Here is a 17,504-nt window from a genome sequence, read left to right as displayed (position 1 = left end):
GTCTTGTTAGTTGTTTGGCATAGGGTGTCCAGCACTGTAGCTTGCTGGTCATTGAGTGAAGCTGGGTGTGGTCTTGGTGTTGAGATGGAGATCTCTGGGAGATTTTCGTGGTTTGATTTTACATGGAGCTGGGAGGTCTCGTGGACCACTGTCCTGAAGTTGGCTCTCCCACCTCAGAGGCACAGCACTGATCCCTGGCTGGAGCACCAAGAGCCTTTCATCTACACGGCTCAGAATAAAAGGGAGAAAAAATAGAGAGAAAGAAAGGAAGGAAGGAAGGTAGGAGGATAAAATAAAGTAGGATAAAATAAAATAAAGTTATTAAAATAAAAATAATTATTAAGAAAAAAAATTTTTTTAAGTAAAAAGAAAAAGAGAAAAAAACCAGACGGTCAGAACCCTAGGACAAATGGTGAAAGCAAAGCTATACAGACAAAATCTCACAAAGAAGCCTACACATACACACTCACAAAAAGAGGAGAAGGGCAAAAAATTATCTATCTTGCTCCCAAAGTCCACCTCCTCAATTTGGGATGATTTGTTGTCTATTCAGGTATTTAAGAATTTTCATGAAATCCAATTTGTCTATTGTTTTTTTTGTTTCTTGTGCCTTTGATATCATATCCAGGAAATCACTGCCAAATCTGCTGTTGTGCAACTTTTGCTCTGAGTTTTCTAAGAGTTTTATAGTTTTAGGTCTTAACATTTAAGTCTTCGGTCCATTTAGAGTTGAGTTTTGTGTATGTTGCTAGGTGAGAGTGTAACTTCATTCTTTTGCATGTGGATAACCAGTTTTATGAGCAACAGTTGTTGAAAAGACTATACTTTTCCCATTGAATGGTCTTGATACCTTTGCTGAAAATCATTTGACCATGTATGTGAGAGTTTATTCCTGGGGTCTCTTTGCTCTAGCTGGGACTTCCAATAATGTGTTGAATAGAAGTGGCAAGAGTTGGCATTCTTGCCTTGTTCCTGGTCTTAGAGGAAAAGCTTTCAGTTTTACACTGTTGAGTGTGGTGTGAGTTAGTTGTGGGCCCTCATAAATGGCCTTTATTATATTGATTAGTTTCCTTCCATTCCTGATTTGTTGAGTGCTTTTTCATGAAAGGGTGTTGAGCATTGTCAACTGCTTTTTCTGTATCAGTCAAGATGATCGTGTGGTTTTGTCCTTCATTCTGTTAATGTGAAGTATTATATTGGTTGATTTTTATGTGTTGAATCATCCTTACATTTCATGGTTAATTCCCACTTGATCATGGTGTATACATACTTCTTTTAATGTGTTGTGAATTCTGTGTGCTAGTATTTTGTTGAGGATGATTGAAGCCATCTGGTCCTTGGCTTTTCTGTGTTGGCAGGTTTTTGATTACTGATTGAATCTCCTTGCTAGTTATATGTTTGTTCAGATTTTCTATTTTTTCATGATTCAGTCTTGGTAGGTTGTGTCTTTCTAGGGATTTATGTGTGTCTTCTTGGCTATCCAATTTGTTGGTATACAGTTGTTCATAGTATTTATTCTCTTATAATCCTTATTTCTGTGGCATTGGTTGTAATATTCCCTCTTTCATTTCTGATTTTATTATTTGAGTCTTCTTTTTTTCCTTAGTCAGTCTGGCTAAGAGGTTGTCAATATTGTTGATCTTCTGAAAAGCACACTTTTAGTTTCATGATTTTTTTTTTTCCTGTTGACTATTTCATTTATCTGTGCTGTAATCTTTGTTATTTCCTTCCTTCTGCCTGCTTTATGTTTAGTTCTTTTAGTTCCTTGAGGTACAAGTTAGATTGCTTACTTGAGATCTTGCCTTTTTTTAATATATGCATTTACGGCTATAAACTTCCTTCTTAGTACTTCTTTCGCTGCGTCCATAAGTTTTTTGGCATTTTGCGTTTTCATCTGTGTCCAGGTATTTTCTAATTTCCTTTGTGACTTCTTGTTTGACCCACTGGTTTTGTAAGACACGTGTTTAATTTCCACATATTGTAAAATTTCCAGTTTTTCTTGTGCTATTTGTTTCTAGTTTCATTCCATTGTGATTGGAAAAGATAGTGTATTATGATTTCAGTCTTCTTGAATTTATTAAGACTTGCTTTGTGGCTAGACATGTGTTCTATCCTGTAGAATGTTGCATGTGTACTTGAGAAAATGTGTTCTGTTGTTGGGTGGAGTGTTCTGTATATATGTTATGTCTGATTGGTCTGTAGTGCTGTTCAATTTCTATATTTCCTTATTCTTCTGTATGGTTGTTCTGTTCATTATTGAAAGTGGGTGTTGAAGCCTCTTATGTTGCTGTGTATTTCTCTCTTCAATTCTTTCAACATCTGCCTCATTAATTTAGGAGCTCTGAGGTTTGGTGCATAAATACTTATAAATCTTGGTGAATTGACCCCTTTTTAAAAAAATAAAATTTATTTATTTATGGCTGCATTGGGTCCTCGTTGCTTTGTGTGGGTTTTCTCTAGTTGCGGGCTTCTCATTGCAGTTGCTTCTATTGTTGCAGAGTACGGGCTCTAAGCATGTGGGCTTCAGTAGTTGTGGTATGCGGGCTTCAGTAGTTGTGGCTCGTAGGCTCTAGGGTGCAGGCTCAATAGTTGTGGCTCATGGGCTTAGTTGCTCTGCAGCATGTGGGATCTTCCCGGACCAGGGCTCGAACCTGTGTTCCCTGCATTGGCAGGCAGATTCTTAACCACTGCACAACCATGGAAGCCCTGAATTGACCCTTTTATCATTATATGATGTATTTCTTCGTCTCTTGTAACGGTTTTTGACTTAAAGTCTATTTTGTCTGAAATTGATATAGCCACTCCTGTGCTCTTTTGGTTACTATTTGCATGAAATCTCTTTTTTCATCCTTTTACTTGGAATCGATATGTATCCTTATATCTAAAATGTTTCTTTGATAGACAACATGTAGTTGGAAGACTACTAAAGACCAGTATTTCTTTTTTAAAATATTTATTTATTTATTTTGGCTGCACTGTGTCTTAGTTGTGGCACACAGGATTTTCGTTGTGGCACGTGGGATCTTTAGTTGTGACATGCATGCAGTATCTATATCCCTGACCAGGGATCAAACCCGGGCCCCCTGCATTGGGAGTGCAGAGTCTTAGCCACTGGGCCACCAGGGAAGACCCAGACTGCTCACTTTTAATATTAAAAACTGACTCAGGGAAAGACTCTGAAACTGTTTATTTATACCAAAAGACATTTAATCTCAGATCAGAGAGTTGCTGATGACACCTGCTTAGTTTTGAAGCATTATTCTCAAGAATTCTCTTTCAAGTATTTGGGTTATACCACTATCCAGAGGCAACTGGGAAAACTGATCAAACATATGGGAATTATTAGAAATTAATTTCCTTAATGAAGTCTATAAACCATCAAGTAGGTAATAAAAGTAAGTTCGGGAAAATGTATTTTTTAATAAGAACTTTTAATATTTAATTTTAACTTTTGGGGTTTTTTTTTAGCTGATAAAATTGAGAGAGTGTTCTTTTTTCTCACACGTTGGGGTTAGTTGTCAAAGTGCTGGTTTCTTAATATTGTATCATTAGTGTTCTACAAATATCCTAATGAATCAAACTCTTTTATTGTAAGCTAATGTGAATCAGCAATTTTCAAAGGCAACACCCTGTGCTCTACACCCAGTATTATTTAGTTGCAGTGAATAACCATTTTGAACATTCATTTTGGCATTCTTTCCTCGAGGGCTCAAAGAAGACTAACTGTGCCAAAACATTGGCTGTATTGTTATTTATTTAGGGATTTCAAATTGCCAAAATGAATTTGCAAAATGCCTTTCTTTGCTTTCTATTCTTTATCCCTTAAAAAATGCCATTGAAGCAAGGTGGGTGTGCCCCATGGTGTTCTACCTTTTGAGAAAAACCTCTTGGAAGAGTTGATACCATAGAAATCTCTTTAGTTGAATAGATTTTAAGTTAAGCTTGCCTTTCTATGGTCAAAAGCACATTGTTGTAAGCGCTCTGTAAAAATGTTTTGTTAGTGTAGTAACTTTTAATTCTGGGGGGAAAAAATCTTATGACCTTGGGTTTCCTTCAGAGGCTCTTTCACATTTTTGGTTGTGTTAGCATTCATCTTTTCTTGACTCATAACTGCCTGTTTTACTTTTAATAACCTCTTCTTTTTTTATGGACATTGTGTCTTTTTTAAAAGTCTCTTTAAGGGTCTGAGATATTCTCATTTTAAAGTCTTTTGAAAGTATAGTTTGTAATCTCATTTTTAGCAGGAGTGTTACTTTGTTTTCTCTTTTGGTACATCCTTCTCTACCTGGTGTTGTTTTTGGTTGTCTCTGCCTTGCCCCTTGTTGTTCCTTCTTTATAAGGAAGGTTTATATTGGAAGCTTTGGGTTCTTTCTCTCCAAGAATATTGGGGAAAATCTCAATAACCAGTACCTGAACCAGCAGGTGAGTTGACTGAGGTCACTTTTGTTTGATAACCTCTGATCTTTTCCATGTGCATTGCTTCAGCCTTGGGCAGTAGTCACAGCTTTTATTGCCTTCTTTCACAGATGGGAGAGCCCTGCTTCAACTCCTGATTTCACAAAATGAGCCTAACTTTGTCCCCACTTTCCATGCTATAAGATGATTTTAGTTCCTATTATTAGAGTTAATTTCTTAGGTGTCTCAAATAGTAAGATTGTAAAATAGATAACTTGCTTGTTTCTGCTTGCTTCTTTTACTGCTAAACATAGGAGGTTAAAGAACTGCTATGGTTTGTTGGAATATGTTGAGTCCTTACTGGGTTACCTTAAATCCCTGTTTCCTTATTTTTAAGTGAAGATAATTTGGACAGTGGTTGTGAAGCCCAAATGTTACTATATTTGTGAAAGTGCTTTATAAACAGAGAAACATAATCTAAATGTTAGACTTTATTATTGTTTAGTCATAAGGATTGTGTTATTATTCTATTTAAATCTTTTGATCTTCAGGTTGTTCCATTGACCTGTCATGTATGGCAACAGCCATTATATCAAAACAATAGTGGAACACAGATTTCTGATACTAATATGGTCTCTTTGGAAAAAACAGCTCAGTGGTGTTCTGGGGATGATCAGGTATGTCTTGCATAACTGGCAAACTATCTTTTGGTAAGCAGCATGAGAAATTCTGATTTAGCTATGAAGAATGGAAAGAGGTGAATTACTTTAATATTCCATTTTTCTAATAGATCTTTGGCAGCCTTAATTATGTAGAACAGCGTTTACTTTTTTTTTTTGGTCTCAGGACTCCTTCACATTCTTCAAAAGTATTTTAAAGAGCTTTTGTTTATAAGGGTTATCTGTATCAATATTTAGCTTACAAAAAAATTAAAACATTTAAAAAATATTTATTTAGAAATAACAAACCCATTACATATTAACATACAAATATATTTTTAAATGAAAAATGGGTATTTTCCAAAACAAAAAAAATTAGTTGAAAGGGTGGCATTGTTTTACAGTTTTGCATATCTCTTTAATGTCAGGCTTACTAGAAGACAGTTGGTGTATTAGGCAGGGTTCTCCAGAAAAATAGAACCAATAGGAAACATATACGTACGTAAATAGGTATATACAAATATATATATATGTAAAATAAGGAATTGGTTCATGTGATTATGGAGGCTGAGAGTTCCCAATATCTGTCCTGGGGATCCAGGAGAGCTGATAGTATAGTTCCAGTCTGAATCTGAAGGCCTGAGAACCAGGAGCTGACCGATGGTGTATGTTCTAGCCTAAGTCTAGAGGTCCGAGGACCAGGTGAGCTGATAGTCCAAGTCCAAAGCAGAAGACTGATGTCCCAGCTTGAAGACCATCAGGCAGAGAGAGCGAATTATCTTTTGCTCAGCCTTTTGTTCTATTCAGGCCTTTAATGGGTTGGATGAGGCCTGCCCACCTTAAGAAGGGCAGTCTCCTTTACTAAGTCTGTGGATCAGATGTTAATCTCATCCAGACACACCCTCACAGACACACCCAGATGTTTAACCAAATACTTGGACAGCCAAGTTGACACATAAAGTTAACCATCATAACTGAATTCCCAGATCTGCTTCTGCATTTAGTCCATTGGGATATATTGTTTTGGTTGAATTATGTGAAGAAAATCTGACCTTACATAGATATGTAGTTAGAAAAGGGAGGCCCACTTAACTTCCCTGAAAGGGTGTCAGTGACCCCCAGGGATCTTTGGACCATACTTTGGGAACCACTGATCTAGAGCATAGTAATAAACTTAGAAGAAATGGAAAAAATTGTGAGCAGATAGGAAAAAGCCTCATATATGTTTGTTGGAGAAAAAAATGCATCATTACTCATAATGATTATTTAAGGTTGATTATCTAATAACTTGGGTATCAGATTTCTTCTAGTACCTTCAATTTCCCCTAAATTGCATTTATTATCCATTAAATGCAAGGTATGGAGGAAGGAGATTTACTGTCGCCAAGTGAAAAGGGTTAAGAGAAACCCTGACCAGAAAAAGCATGGTACTCTGTGATCATTAAATGGAAGGGGGATTGTTATGGGTTGAATTGTGTGCCCCAAAATGATGTGTTGAAGTCCCAATCTGCAGTACCTCAGAATGTGACCTTATTTGGAAATATAGTGATGGAAGATAGAACTATTTAAATTAAGAAGAGATCATACTGGATTTAGGGTGGGCCCTTAATCCGATATGACTGGTGTCCTCGTAAGAGAGAGACACACAGGAAGAGGTCTGCTCTATGAAGACAGAGGCAGAGATGGAGTTATGCTGCTATAAGCCAAGAAATGCCCGGGGCTTCGAGAAAGAGGAAGAGGTAAGAAGAATCCTCCCCTAGAGGCTTTGGATGGCCTGCCAACACCTTGATTTCAGACTTGTAGCCTCCAGAACTGTGAGAGAATAAATTTCTGTTGTTTTAAGCCCTCCACTTTGTGTAAGTTCATTATGGCAGCTTTAGGAAACGAATACAGAGGTATATTCCTAAATAGTTTAATATTCTCTGAGGGCATGTTTATGGTAGAGCACAGTCCAAAAATGGACATCTTGCCTTTTTTTGGTCCTTGTTTTATAAAATATAAACCGTGGATAGATCCTGTAGCTCTTCATTTCTGCCTTTATGCCTGTGTTCATCAGAAGAACTGGAGGATTATACCACTTCCTAATTCTCTCCCCTCTTTTCTCCTGGTTATTCTGCTCATTCATCCTTGTCTCTGTCATCCAAATTAACTTTTTTTTATTCATTGAAAACTATAGCCCTTGCTACACTGTCGTCTTTTAGTTTCTTTCACTTCAGCTTACATTACCCATCCAGGGTCTGAAACTCTTGGATCTTTGATCTAATGTGCAGAGATTTTTTTCCTTCACTCCTCCCAACCTTCTCCTATCCCTGCTTACCCCAGGGTCACAGTCTAGACCTTATCAGCTCCAGCAACTTGAGTACAATTGCCTCATCCTTTCTTCTCTCCAGCTACTGTCCCATTTAATGTTTCTGCTCCCTGTTAAGTGAAATTTTCAAGAGTTTTTGGCCTCTATTTTCTGATACCTTATCCTCATGTTTTAAAACGTCAGGTTTATTGAGGTATAATTTAAATACAGCAAAATTAACTCTTTTAGGTGTGCAGTTTGATGAGCTTTGACAAATACATAGTTATATAACTACTACACATTTGATTGCCATCACCCCCAAAAAGTTTCCTTGTACCCCTTTGTAGTCAGTCATCTCCCCCATGCTTAGTCCCTGGCAACCGCTAATCTCATTTCTGTCTATAGTTTTGCCTTTCAGAATTGTAGTGTGTAGATTTTTAAAAAAATAATTAATTTATTTTTGGCTGCATTGGGTCTTTGTTGCTGCACGCGGGCTTTCTCTGGTTGTGGCAAGTGGGGGCTACTCTTCTATGCAGTGCGCAGGCTTCTCTTTACAGTGGCTTCTCTTTGCAGAGCCCGGGCTCTAGGCGTGCGGGCTTCAGTAGTTGTGGCACGCGGGCTCAGTAGTTGTGGCTCACGGGCTCTAGAGCGCAGGCTCGGTAGTTGTGGCACATGGGCTTTGTTGCTCTGTGACATGTTGGATCTTCCCGGACCAGGGCTCAAACCCGTGCCCACTGCAGTGGCAGGCGGATTCTTAACCACTGCACCACCAGGGAAGTCCCATGTGTAGATTTTTGAATCTGGCTTCTTTCACTTGGCACATGCTTTTGAGGTTCATCCATGTTGTTGCATAAATCAGTAGCTCTTTAAAATTTATTTCTGAGTAGTATTCCACTTATGTACAGGTTTTTAGGTAGACAGCTGGTTTCATTTCTCTTGGGTAAATACCTAGGAATGGGATTGCTGGCTGATGTGGTAACTGTACATTTAACATTATAAGAAAGTGCCAAACTGTTTTCCGAAGTGCCTGTACCATTTTGCATTCCCCACGATGTATAGGAGTTCTAGTTGCTTTGCATCCTTGCCAGCTCTTGGTATTGTCAGGTTTTTTTGTTTTTGTTTTAAAATTTTTAGTCATTCTAGGTATGTTGTGGTGTCTCATTGTGTGTGTTTTTGTTTTAAATTTTATTTATTTGTTCATGGCTGTATATGGCTCTTTGTTTCTGTGTGAGGGCTTTCTCTGGTTGTGGCAAGTGGGGGCCACTCCTCACCGCGGTGCGTGGGCCTCTCACTATTGTGGCCTCTCCCGTTGCGGAGCACAGGCTCCAGACGCACAGGCTCAGTAATTGTGGCTCACGGGGCTAGCCGCTCCGCGGCATATGGGATCCTCCCAGACCAGGGCTCAAACCTGTGTCCCCTGCATTGGCAGGCAGACTCTCAACCACTGTGCCACCAGGGAAGCCCTCATTGTGGTTTTAATATGCATTTTCCTAATGATAATGTGCATCTTTTTGCGTGCTTATTTGCCATCCATGTTTCTTCTTAATGAAGGGGTTGGTTTAAATCTCTTCCCCATTTTTTATGGGTGATTTGTTCCATTTGTTGAGTTTTGGGAGTTCTTTATATATTCTAGATGTAAGTCCTTTATATGTTTTGCAAATATTTTCTCCCAGTCTGTGGTTTTTCCTTTGAATTGTCCTATTTGTTTTTTGAAGAGTAGAAGTTTTAATTTTGATGAAGTTGAAGTTGGTTTATTGATTTTTTTTTTTTTATGGTTTTTACTTCTTATGTCTAACCTGGTAAATTTTGACCTAATCCTAGATCACAAAAATTTTCTCCTATATTTTTTTCTAGAACAGGGTTTCTCAGCCTTGGTGCTTTTGATATTTGGGCTAGATAATTCTTCATTTTACAGGACTGTCCTGTGTATTGTAAGATGTTTTGCTAAACATCCTTGGCCTCTTCCCACTAGATATCAGTAATACTGCCCCATGTTTGTAAACGTCAAAATGTCTCCAGACATTGCCCAATGTATCATGGTTGAGGGGAGAGGAGGGTGTCAAAATCTTGCCCAGGTGAGAACGAGTTTTTGAAGTTTTATAGTTTTAAGTTTCACATTTATATCTAAATCTGTTTTGAGTTGGTTTTTGATTATGGTGTGAAGTAGGGGGTCCAGCTTCATTTTCTTACATATGCATATCTAATTGTTATTCCAACACCATTTGCTGAAAATACTCCCTTTTCCCTTGGCATCTTCGTGTGGGTCTATTTCTGGACTCTCTATTCCATTGATTTATATCTCTATCATCATGCTAATACTGTGCTCTTAATTACTGTACTGTCTTGAAATCAGATAGTGTGAGTTCTCCCACTTTGTTTTTCTTTTTAAAAATGGTTTTGTTTATGCTAGATTCTTTGAATTTCCATATACATTTTAGAATCAGTTTGTCAATTTCTATTTAAAAAGTCTGCTGGAATTTTGATTAAAATTGCCTTGAGTCTGTAAATCAATTTGAAGGGAATTGACATCTTAACAATATTGAGTTCTCTAATCCATAGACACAACAGTTCTTACAGTTTTATTTAGATTGCTAATTTCTTCATCAGTGTTTTGTTGCCTTCAGTGTACCAAACTCAATACATGTTTGTATTAGACTTACTGAAATGTTAAAAAAATTTCAATTCCTACTGTTCATCACAATTATATAGGAATATAATTGACTTTCAATATTGACCTTGTATCCTATGACCTTGCTAATCTCATTTACTAGTTCTAGTATAGTTCTTTTGTAGATTCTTTAGGACTTTTTAATGTATAGACAATCATATCCATTGTATTTTTTTTTCCTTTTTCCTTTTTGATATATATGCCTTATCTACTGGCTGGGATCTACTTATTCTTCTACTTGATCTTCTTGTGTTCTGTCCTCACTTCTGTGAAAGCAAGTGTCACCAACAAATTTGTGTAGCTGAATACAGTAAGCACTTTTCTGTCCTCATCTTAGATGCAATAAATAGCATTTCATATTCTTAACCAATGCTTAACTTCTTAAAATTATTTCCTTTCTCGGCTTCTCCTGGTTTTCTTTCTACTCCTCTGGCTATTCTTTCTCATCCCCTGTTAAACCTTAAAATCAGAGGTTGCAAGCTGTGGACCTGCATATGGCTCAAATGTGGTTTGCAGAAAAAAAATTGGGGGGGCACAGTGTTTTAAAAATTTTTAAACAGAATACTTTAAAGTGTGCATGCAGTGCATAGTTGGCCACAGGTCCCGTTACTCTCTAATATCAGGCAGGTTTACTCATTTCTTTTACCTCCTTGTACCTCATTTCTTTTACCTCCCTGTAAAAACACATTTGAGTTTTTAACTTCTGTTTGAAATGTTGGAATGTTTTGGTTCTTGTCTAGATCTAGGGCTTTAAATATGCCTGTGTACTTAAAAATCCCAAGTTTGTATCTCCAACCTTTACTTCTCCCTCAAAATTTGTTTGTATTTATTCTGTTGTTTATTTGTCATCCCTCTTCACATCTGTCAAAAAATATTTAGAGATTTGAGGCCCTTTTTATATTGGTTAAAAAGGTATAACACTCAGAATCATAGCAGCAAAATAAGCAGAAAGAAAAGAATGGTCAACAGATTTTTTAAAATTTTACTTTATGAGGGGAAATTATAAGAGCATGTTTACATGGAGAGAGGAATGATTCAGTAGAAAGGGAAAATGCATGAAGGAAAATGGGAGAATCACATATAGGAAAGAAATCATTGAAAAAAAATGGAATGAGATGGGAAGGTCTTTGATAGATAGTAAGACTTTTTTTAAATCACAAGATGAAAACTGGGTTAGGTAATGGGGTTGTAGATCTTGTGCTAGGAAGATAAGGAAGGTCCACCTCCTGTTCTTCACTTACTAAAGTAGGAAATGAGGTCATCAGTTGAAAAATGAGGAAGGAGGGTTCAGTAGTTCTGAGGAGAGAAAGTATAAAGTAATCATTTTAGCCAATCAACTTACCCGGAAAATAGAGTAGAATTTCCAGGCAAGGCTGAGTGCCCTTGAGGTTTAATGTCATTAGTCTAAAGGAAAACCAGTGTAGGTGTGTGCTTTCTTCAGCAGTGTGCTACTGCTTGGATTAAGACAAGCAGAAGGTTCAACCAGAACTGAGCTTTTGCCAGGCAAATAGGATAGTCGGGGAGAAGGGTAAGAAAGAAGAGATGTTTGCAAGGTAGTGATTATAAGGATGATTATGAACTCTGAGTGGTAAAGAGGGAAATACAGGTAAGAAAGGAATTATGAAAAGTGTAAATGTGACAGGTTAGTTGTCTTCAGAAGGTTACAGAATTATTGCAGTTGAGGAGCTAGAGTTAAGTAAGTGATCTGTGGAGGTCAAAGGATGGGCAGGAGAACACATGGATATGTCTCTCATCAGTAGTGAGGAATAAACTATGGGATGAGGCTCAAACCCCGGTCAAAGGGGCTAAGATATGAGTTGGGGACCCGAGATTTTGCTATAATGAGAGTCACAAGATGACTGGAATTCCCTTGCTTTAAAACCTGTTCATTTGGCCCACTATCCCCTATTGAATAGAGTGCTCTCAAAAGAAAAAAATTAAAATAATCATTCTCGTATTCCTTTTATTTTCAAGTATTAAAAATGTAAAAAGCATGTTTCCAGTAATAATGTTCGATGTTAAGGATTTGACTGATTTATCTGACACAGATGGGATTGGTATATTTTGGAATGTGAAAGGTCTATAATTCCATAAGCCATAGATGAGTAGTGTTAATATTTTAGAATATTCACTCCAATATTTTTCTCTATATCTATCTATATAACTGATATTAGGTAGTGGATAGTTGTGTATCTTTTTTTTTTTTTTAACTTACTGTAAGAGCATTTGGTTGGTGAATTTTAAATACTGGAAATAATCCTTTAAAGAAAAAAGTCTTGTTGAAATTGTGAAATCTTTCTAAATTGTAGTACAACATATTTTTATGGGTGGGTCATTTGGGAATGAAAACAATATATATTCTCTTAAAAAAAATTGAGTTGGTTAAGGAAGGAGAGTAATAGACTACAAAATAATGAAAATCAGTACATTATATATCTAAGCATGTTGATTGCCATCAATATAATGTCTCATCTTTTTATTTAAATAAATGTAAATCAAATGAATTCATTATTTAACAAAAAATTTTACATAAATAATGAAAAACTGCAAGTAGAAGAAACATGGCAAAGAGAAAAACAAATAATTAAGTTAGAAAATAGAATTGTTAAATTCAAGACAAAATATATATATTCCTAGCAAATCCAGTCAAGAAAAAGAAAAACACCTTAATGAAATAGACTTAATACAAACCTATCAAAGCTTATAGAGTTGGATTAGAACTAGGAAGAAATCAAGAATGTTATAATAGTACCAGCTATCAAAAAGGTTTCTGGATCTAATGGATTCACTGATGAAATCTTTTATATTTTTAAGGAAAATCAAATTTCCTTATATTAAAAAAATATAGAACAAGGTTAGAAAACAAAAGAAGCATTCTAAAATACTGATTAATCTTATGAGTGAAAATGTAAAAGACTGTGCTAGCAAATATGATTAAGGTCTAATCTACTACTACCAAGTAAGAAATGTGAAGTTGTTGCAATATGAAGAAATGTATTGCTGTATTTTAACAGATGTAATTGGGGAAAAAAAGATGCTATAATGTAGTTTGATCAAATTTAGTGCTCATTCCTAATAAAATTAATTTAAAATGAAAATAAAAGAATAATAGCATGATAGGACGAATATTCTTTTGTGTGTGTGTGTGTGGTACGCAGGCCCCTTTCACTGTTGTGGCCTCTCCCGTTGCACACGCTCCATTTGCGCAGGCTCAGCGGCCACGGCTCACGGGCCCAGCCGCTCCGCGGCATGTGGCATCCTCCCAGACCAGGGCACGAACCCGTGTTCCCTGTATCGGCAGGCAGACTCTCAACCACTGCGCCACCAGGGAAGCCCAGGACGAATATTCTTAATTATTAACTAATACCAAATTTAAAAAGAAAATGTGTTTAAAAACTGCTTACTGTTAGTATTTAATTCAACTTTATTTCAACATTGCTACCTAGTGTGGTCTGTGGATTGGTGCCAGGCCATGAATTGCTTGTTACTGTCAAGAGATAAGTACAAGAATTAAGAAGTGTTTAGAGGCTTCCCTGGTGGCGCAGTGGTTGAGAGTCCGCCTACCGATGCAGGGGACACGGGTTCGTGCCCCGGTCCGGGAAGATCCCACATGCCGCAGAGCGGCTGGGCCCGTGAGCCATGGCCGCTGAGCCTGTGCGTCCGGAGCCTGAGCTCCGCAACGGGAGAGGCCACAACAGTGAGAGGCCCGCGTATCGCAAAAAAAAAAAAAAAAAGAAGTGTTTAGAAACTTTTATAGCAATTTGATGTTTTTTAGAACTAGAAATCAGATACTTAGACTTGTGTTTTGTATTTTGGGCTTATATATCTTTTCAATTTCCTAGTTATTTTTACTAGTTTTTAAAATTAGTTTATTATTTTTTTTACTTGTTACCTGTTAATTTTTATTAATATTTTAATAAAATGTCAGTCTATAATGAATTGGAAGTAGGAAAAATTGATCCTTCCTATAGATACTTTGAGAAACATTTTTCTGAATCATGCTGCTAATATAAGAGTAAATATTTGAAACAGACAAGTGAACCACTCACTACACATGAACCATATGATGTTTTGCACTGAGAAGTCCGCTAGAAACTAGTATAGCAAGTAAGAATTCAGTAAAGTGGTCACATGTAGAGAATATCGTAGCTTTAGGTTTGGAATCTTTTTTTCAGTTTTATTATTATCACATTGTAAGGTTTCATCATGAAGAACCAAATTTATTGTTTTAATGATGAGAAGTAACTATTAAAGAATAGCAGAAATGCCAGTGATTCAACATGTTGAAAGATGGGTAATAATGGGAAAAGATCAAAAATGTTATTAATATTGTGAAAAACACAGAACAGCTTTACTTTTTACAAATTTTGATGAGAATGTTGTGAAATAGGAAGCTGTATCCTACGTGAATGGACGTTTTAATCTAAATGTTAATATGTATGGTAACTCAGTTAATGATTTAGCATATTTTCCTTCAAAATTATTGTTTTAGAGAACAGAATCTTGGCATTATCTTCCTCAAGAAATGGACTCTTCCCACACCTTGGATACAACCCAGACCAGGTTTAATGTGAGAGAGAAAGGGACTGAAGTGACAGACTTCCCCTCTCTGGAGGAAGGTATATTGACCCAATCAAATAATCAAGTAAAGGAGTCGAACAGCGATCTCTTATGTTCTCCATTGCTAGGTAATGCCTCTTTATTTTTAACTAGTAGTAATACCTCACATTTGTAAAATACTTATGGGGGAGTGCAAATCTTGCGTCTAAATCCTTTCTTGAGCTGAGGAGCTCTGTAGAACTGTACTCAAAGGTAGTAGCTTATTTCTCGTTTTCCACACCGGCCAGCTGGCCTATTTATATTTAAATGTGCAGTTGCTCCTCATTTTATCTCCCCCTGTTGCTCTCAGAAGGGAAAAAGGTGGTAACTTCCTCTAGTGGGTATGCCTCCTTAGTCCTGAATTTGTGGAGCTTTTCTTGGGGTAAACCATATATTTATCCTTTGACTACTCTCAGCAGTGTAGGCTCCATGATATATAAAAAACAAACAAAAAACAAATGTTCATGCTTAAGCTCATTAGATTCTTAAAATTAGGTAAGACATATATTATTATCCTAAGTTTTCAGACCCAGACATTGAGATAAAGAGGTTAAATGACTTGTCTGAGGTAGAGCTTCCTGCTTTCCTCTGTATAATGTGGAACTGATTTATTAGCTCTTTACAAAAGATGAACTTTAAGTACTTTTCAAATCATCAAGGTAGGAGGTAGAATTGTATTATCACTACTTTGGATTTTTGCACATATATAAGAATGCTTAGCCAATATGGTAATTTCAGTTTTTTCATTCCTAAATCATATCAGACAAATATTCTTTGGTTTTTCCTTCCGTTTTCTTCAGATTTTTATTTTCAAAAATTGAAGAAAATGCCACAACCACATATTTTACAATTAACTTTTGTCAAGGGAGTGGGATTCAACCATGGAGTTGTCTTATCAGAGTTTTGTAGAGGAGCAAGAGTTAGGAATTAATTCAACAAGTTCCTTTCAAATACAAGCAAATACTATCCAAGTAAAAATACTAGTGCCAGTATATTCAGTGATGTAGATCATCAAAGTCAATTTTAGTTTTATATTTTAAGAAAGATGTTAACATTAGAGTTCCCTTGTGGGAGGAGATTACTATGATAGTAGATGAAAGGGAAGACTTTGCTATGATCAGGTATTTGAAGGGCTGTCATGCTAAAGAGGAAGCAATGTATTTTTCATTTATTCATTTATTTAACAAATATCTAAGTGCCTACTGTGTGTTGGATGCTAGGGATATATAGATGAAAGCTACTTCTTCTTTTGGGAAGACAATACAGTAAAAGGAAAATAATAGTACCATGGGATGAGTTGGATAGTGGTTTAGAGCAGGAGTCTGCAAACTACTAGCCATAGTCTAAGACCTGATTTTGTGAGCTAGAAAAGGTTTTAGCATTTTTAAAGGATTGTAAAAACAAAAAAGTATATAGGATAGAGATACCATGTGTGATCAACAAAGCATAAAATATGTACTAGCTGACCTTTTATAGAAAATGTTTGCTGATTCCTATTCTAGAGGTTAAAATGAGACTACGTAGCTTATAGGGAGGCTGTTTTCAACTTGATACAAGAAAGAACTTTCTAATAGAGCCATTTAATACTGGAAAGGCTGTATAACAAAAATGAGCATTATGTCATAGCAAAATGTCAAGCAAAGTTCTCTAATAGGATAGTTTCAGCATTGGGTTGGAGATTGTGCTACATGGCTTCTAACGTATTTTCTAATGTAAAGTTTTATAACTCCAGCTTCTCATTTACTATAGATAAAGTAGAACATTTTAATTATTAGATCCCAGGATCTGATGGCCAGAGGAAATTTCATCATTGCTTTTTTGTTATGCTTGAATCCAGTCATTGTAGGGTGTACCTCACCAATGGCAAATGTCATGATGATGACTGGTGCCAGAACAGTTAGGTATCTCAAAAAAGAGTGATCCAGGCCATCAGTAATTGCCAAAATGTGAGGAAATGTGGGGTCTTTGTTAAAAAATCTTCATGATTCTTAGAGGGGTAAAGATTTCCGTTATGAAGGTTTAAGACTGAGTCTGTAGCCAAAGAGGAACCATACCGATTAGTCCTTGGTGGTAAAGGTTATCGTTATCTTTCAGTTTCTTATTTTTAATTAATCCATTCAGTAAATAAATAATTGTATTTTGAGTGCCTACTAAATGTAGCTGGTACTTTGCTAGGCACTGAGGGTACAGCTGTGAATAATGCAGACACGGAGTTGATAATCTAGGTGGGAAGCAGACAGACCAAAGATTAAAACAAGAGTGTGACAGTTATGATAGGGAAGGTATGCAGTATTATTATAGGCATTCTGAAATCAAGAAAGTATACTGTAGCAACAGTATTGCCTTCATATTGAAAGAACAATTCAGTTTTAGCAAAACATCACCAATCTATTTAAATTAATATGAAATAGAATGCTGTTGGTTTTATAGTTTTGTTTCTATTAATATTTAATTTTTTGTTTTATAGTTGTAGAAATACTATAAGGAATAAGGAGTTTATACCTAGTTGTACATATTTAAGGACATTATAATAAACCTTATTTAAGGTGGCATTCAGGAATTCAGAAGAACTTTTTTTCCTTTATATTAGCAGTTCTCAAACTTCTTGTTCACAGAATTTCCTTGACACACTTTAAAGTTACTGAGAACTTTTGTTGATGTGGATTATTGATATTTTCCCATATTAGAAATTATTAAAACTGAGAAATTTAAAAAATATTTATCAACTCATTAAAAAGTAACAACTCCATTGTATGTTAACATAAGTTATCTAGTTTTTAAGAAAAATAACTATTTTCCAAACCAAAAATGTTTAGAAGACTAGCGTTGTTTTACTTAAAAAAGAAAAAACTGTAATGTCTGACTTAATAGAAGACAGGTGGGTTCTGATAATCTG

At 36.1% G+C, this 17,504-nt stretch overlaps 1 protein-coding gene across 1 annotated transcript in view; it reads left to right on the top strand.

The window, feature by feature from the left end:
* Positions 1-17,504, top strand: part of ALMS1 (ALMS1 centrosome and basal body associated protein) — a 227,579-nt gene that overhangs the window by 17,924 nt on the left and 192,151 nt on the right. Inside the window, exons 2-3 of the mRNA XM_065890809.1 lie at positions 4,947-5,072; positions 14,502-14,697. Coding sequence (XP_065746881.1) covers positions 4,947-5,072; positions 14,502-14,697 — 322 coding nt within the window. The remainder of the gene's footprint in view (positions 1-4,946; positions 5,073-14,501; positions 14,698-17,504) is intronic.

Source organism: Phocoena phocoena, chromosome 14 (genome assembly GCF_963924675.1).
Source record: "Phocoena phocoena chromosome 14, mPhoPho1.1, whole genome shotgun sequence".
NCBI classification, from domain to species: Eukaryota; Metazoa; Chordata; class Mammalia; order Artiodactyla; family Phocoenidae; genus Phocoena; species Phocoena phocoena.
This window is presented reverse-complemented; position numbering and strand designations above follow the sequence as displayed.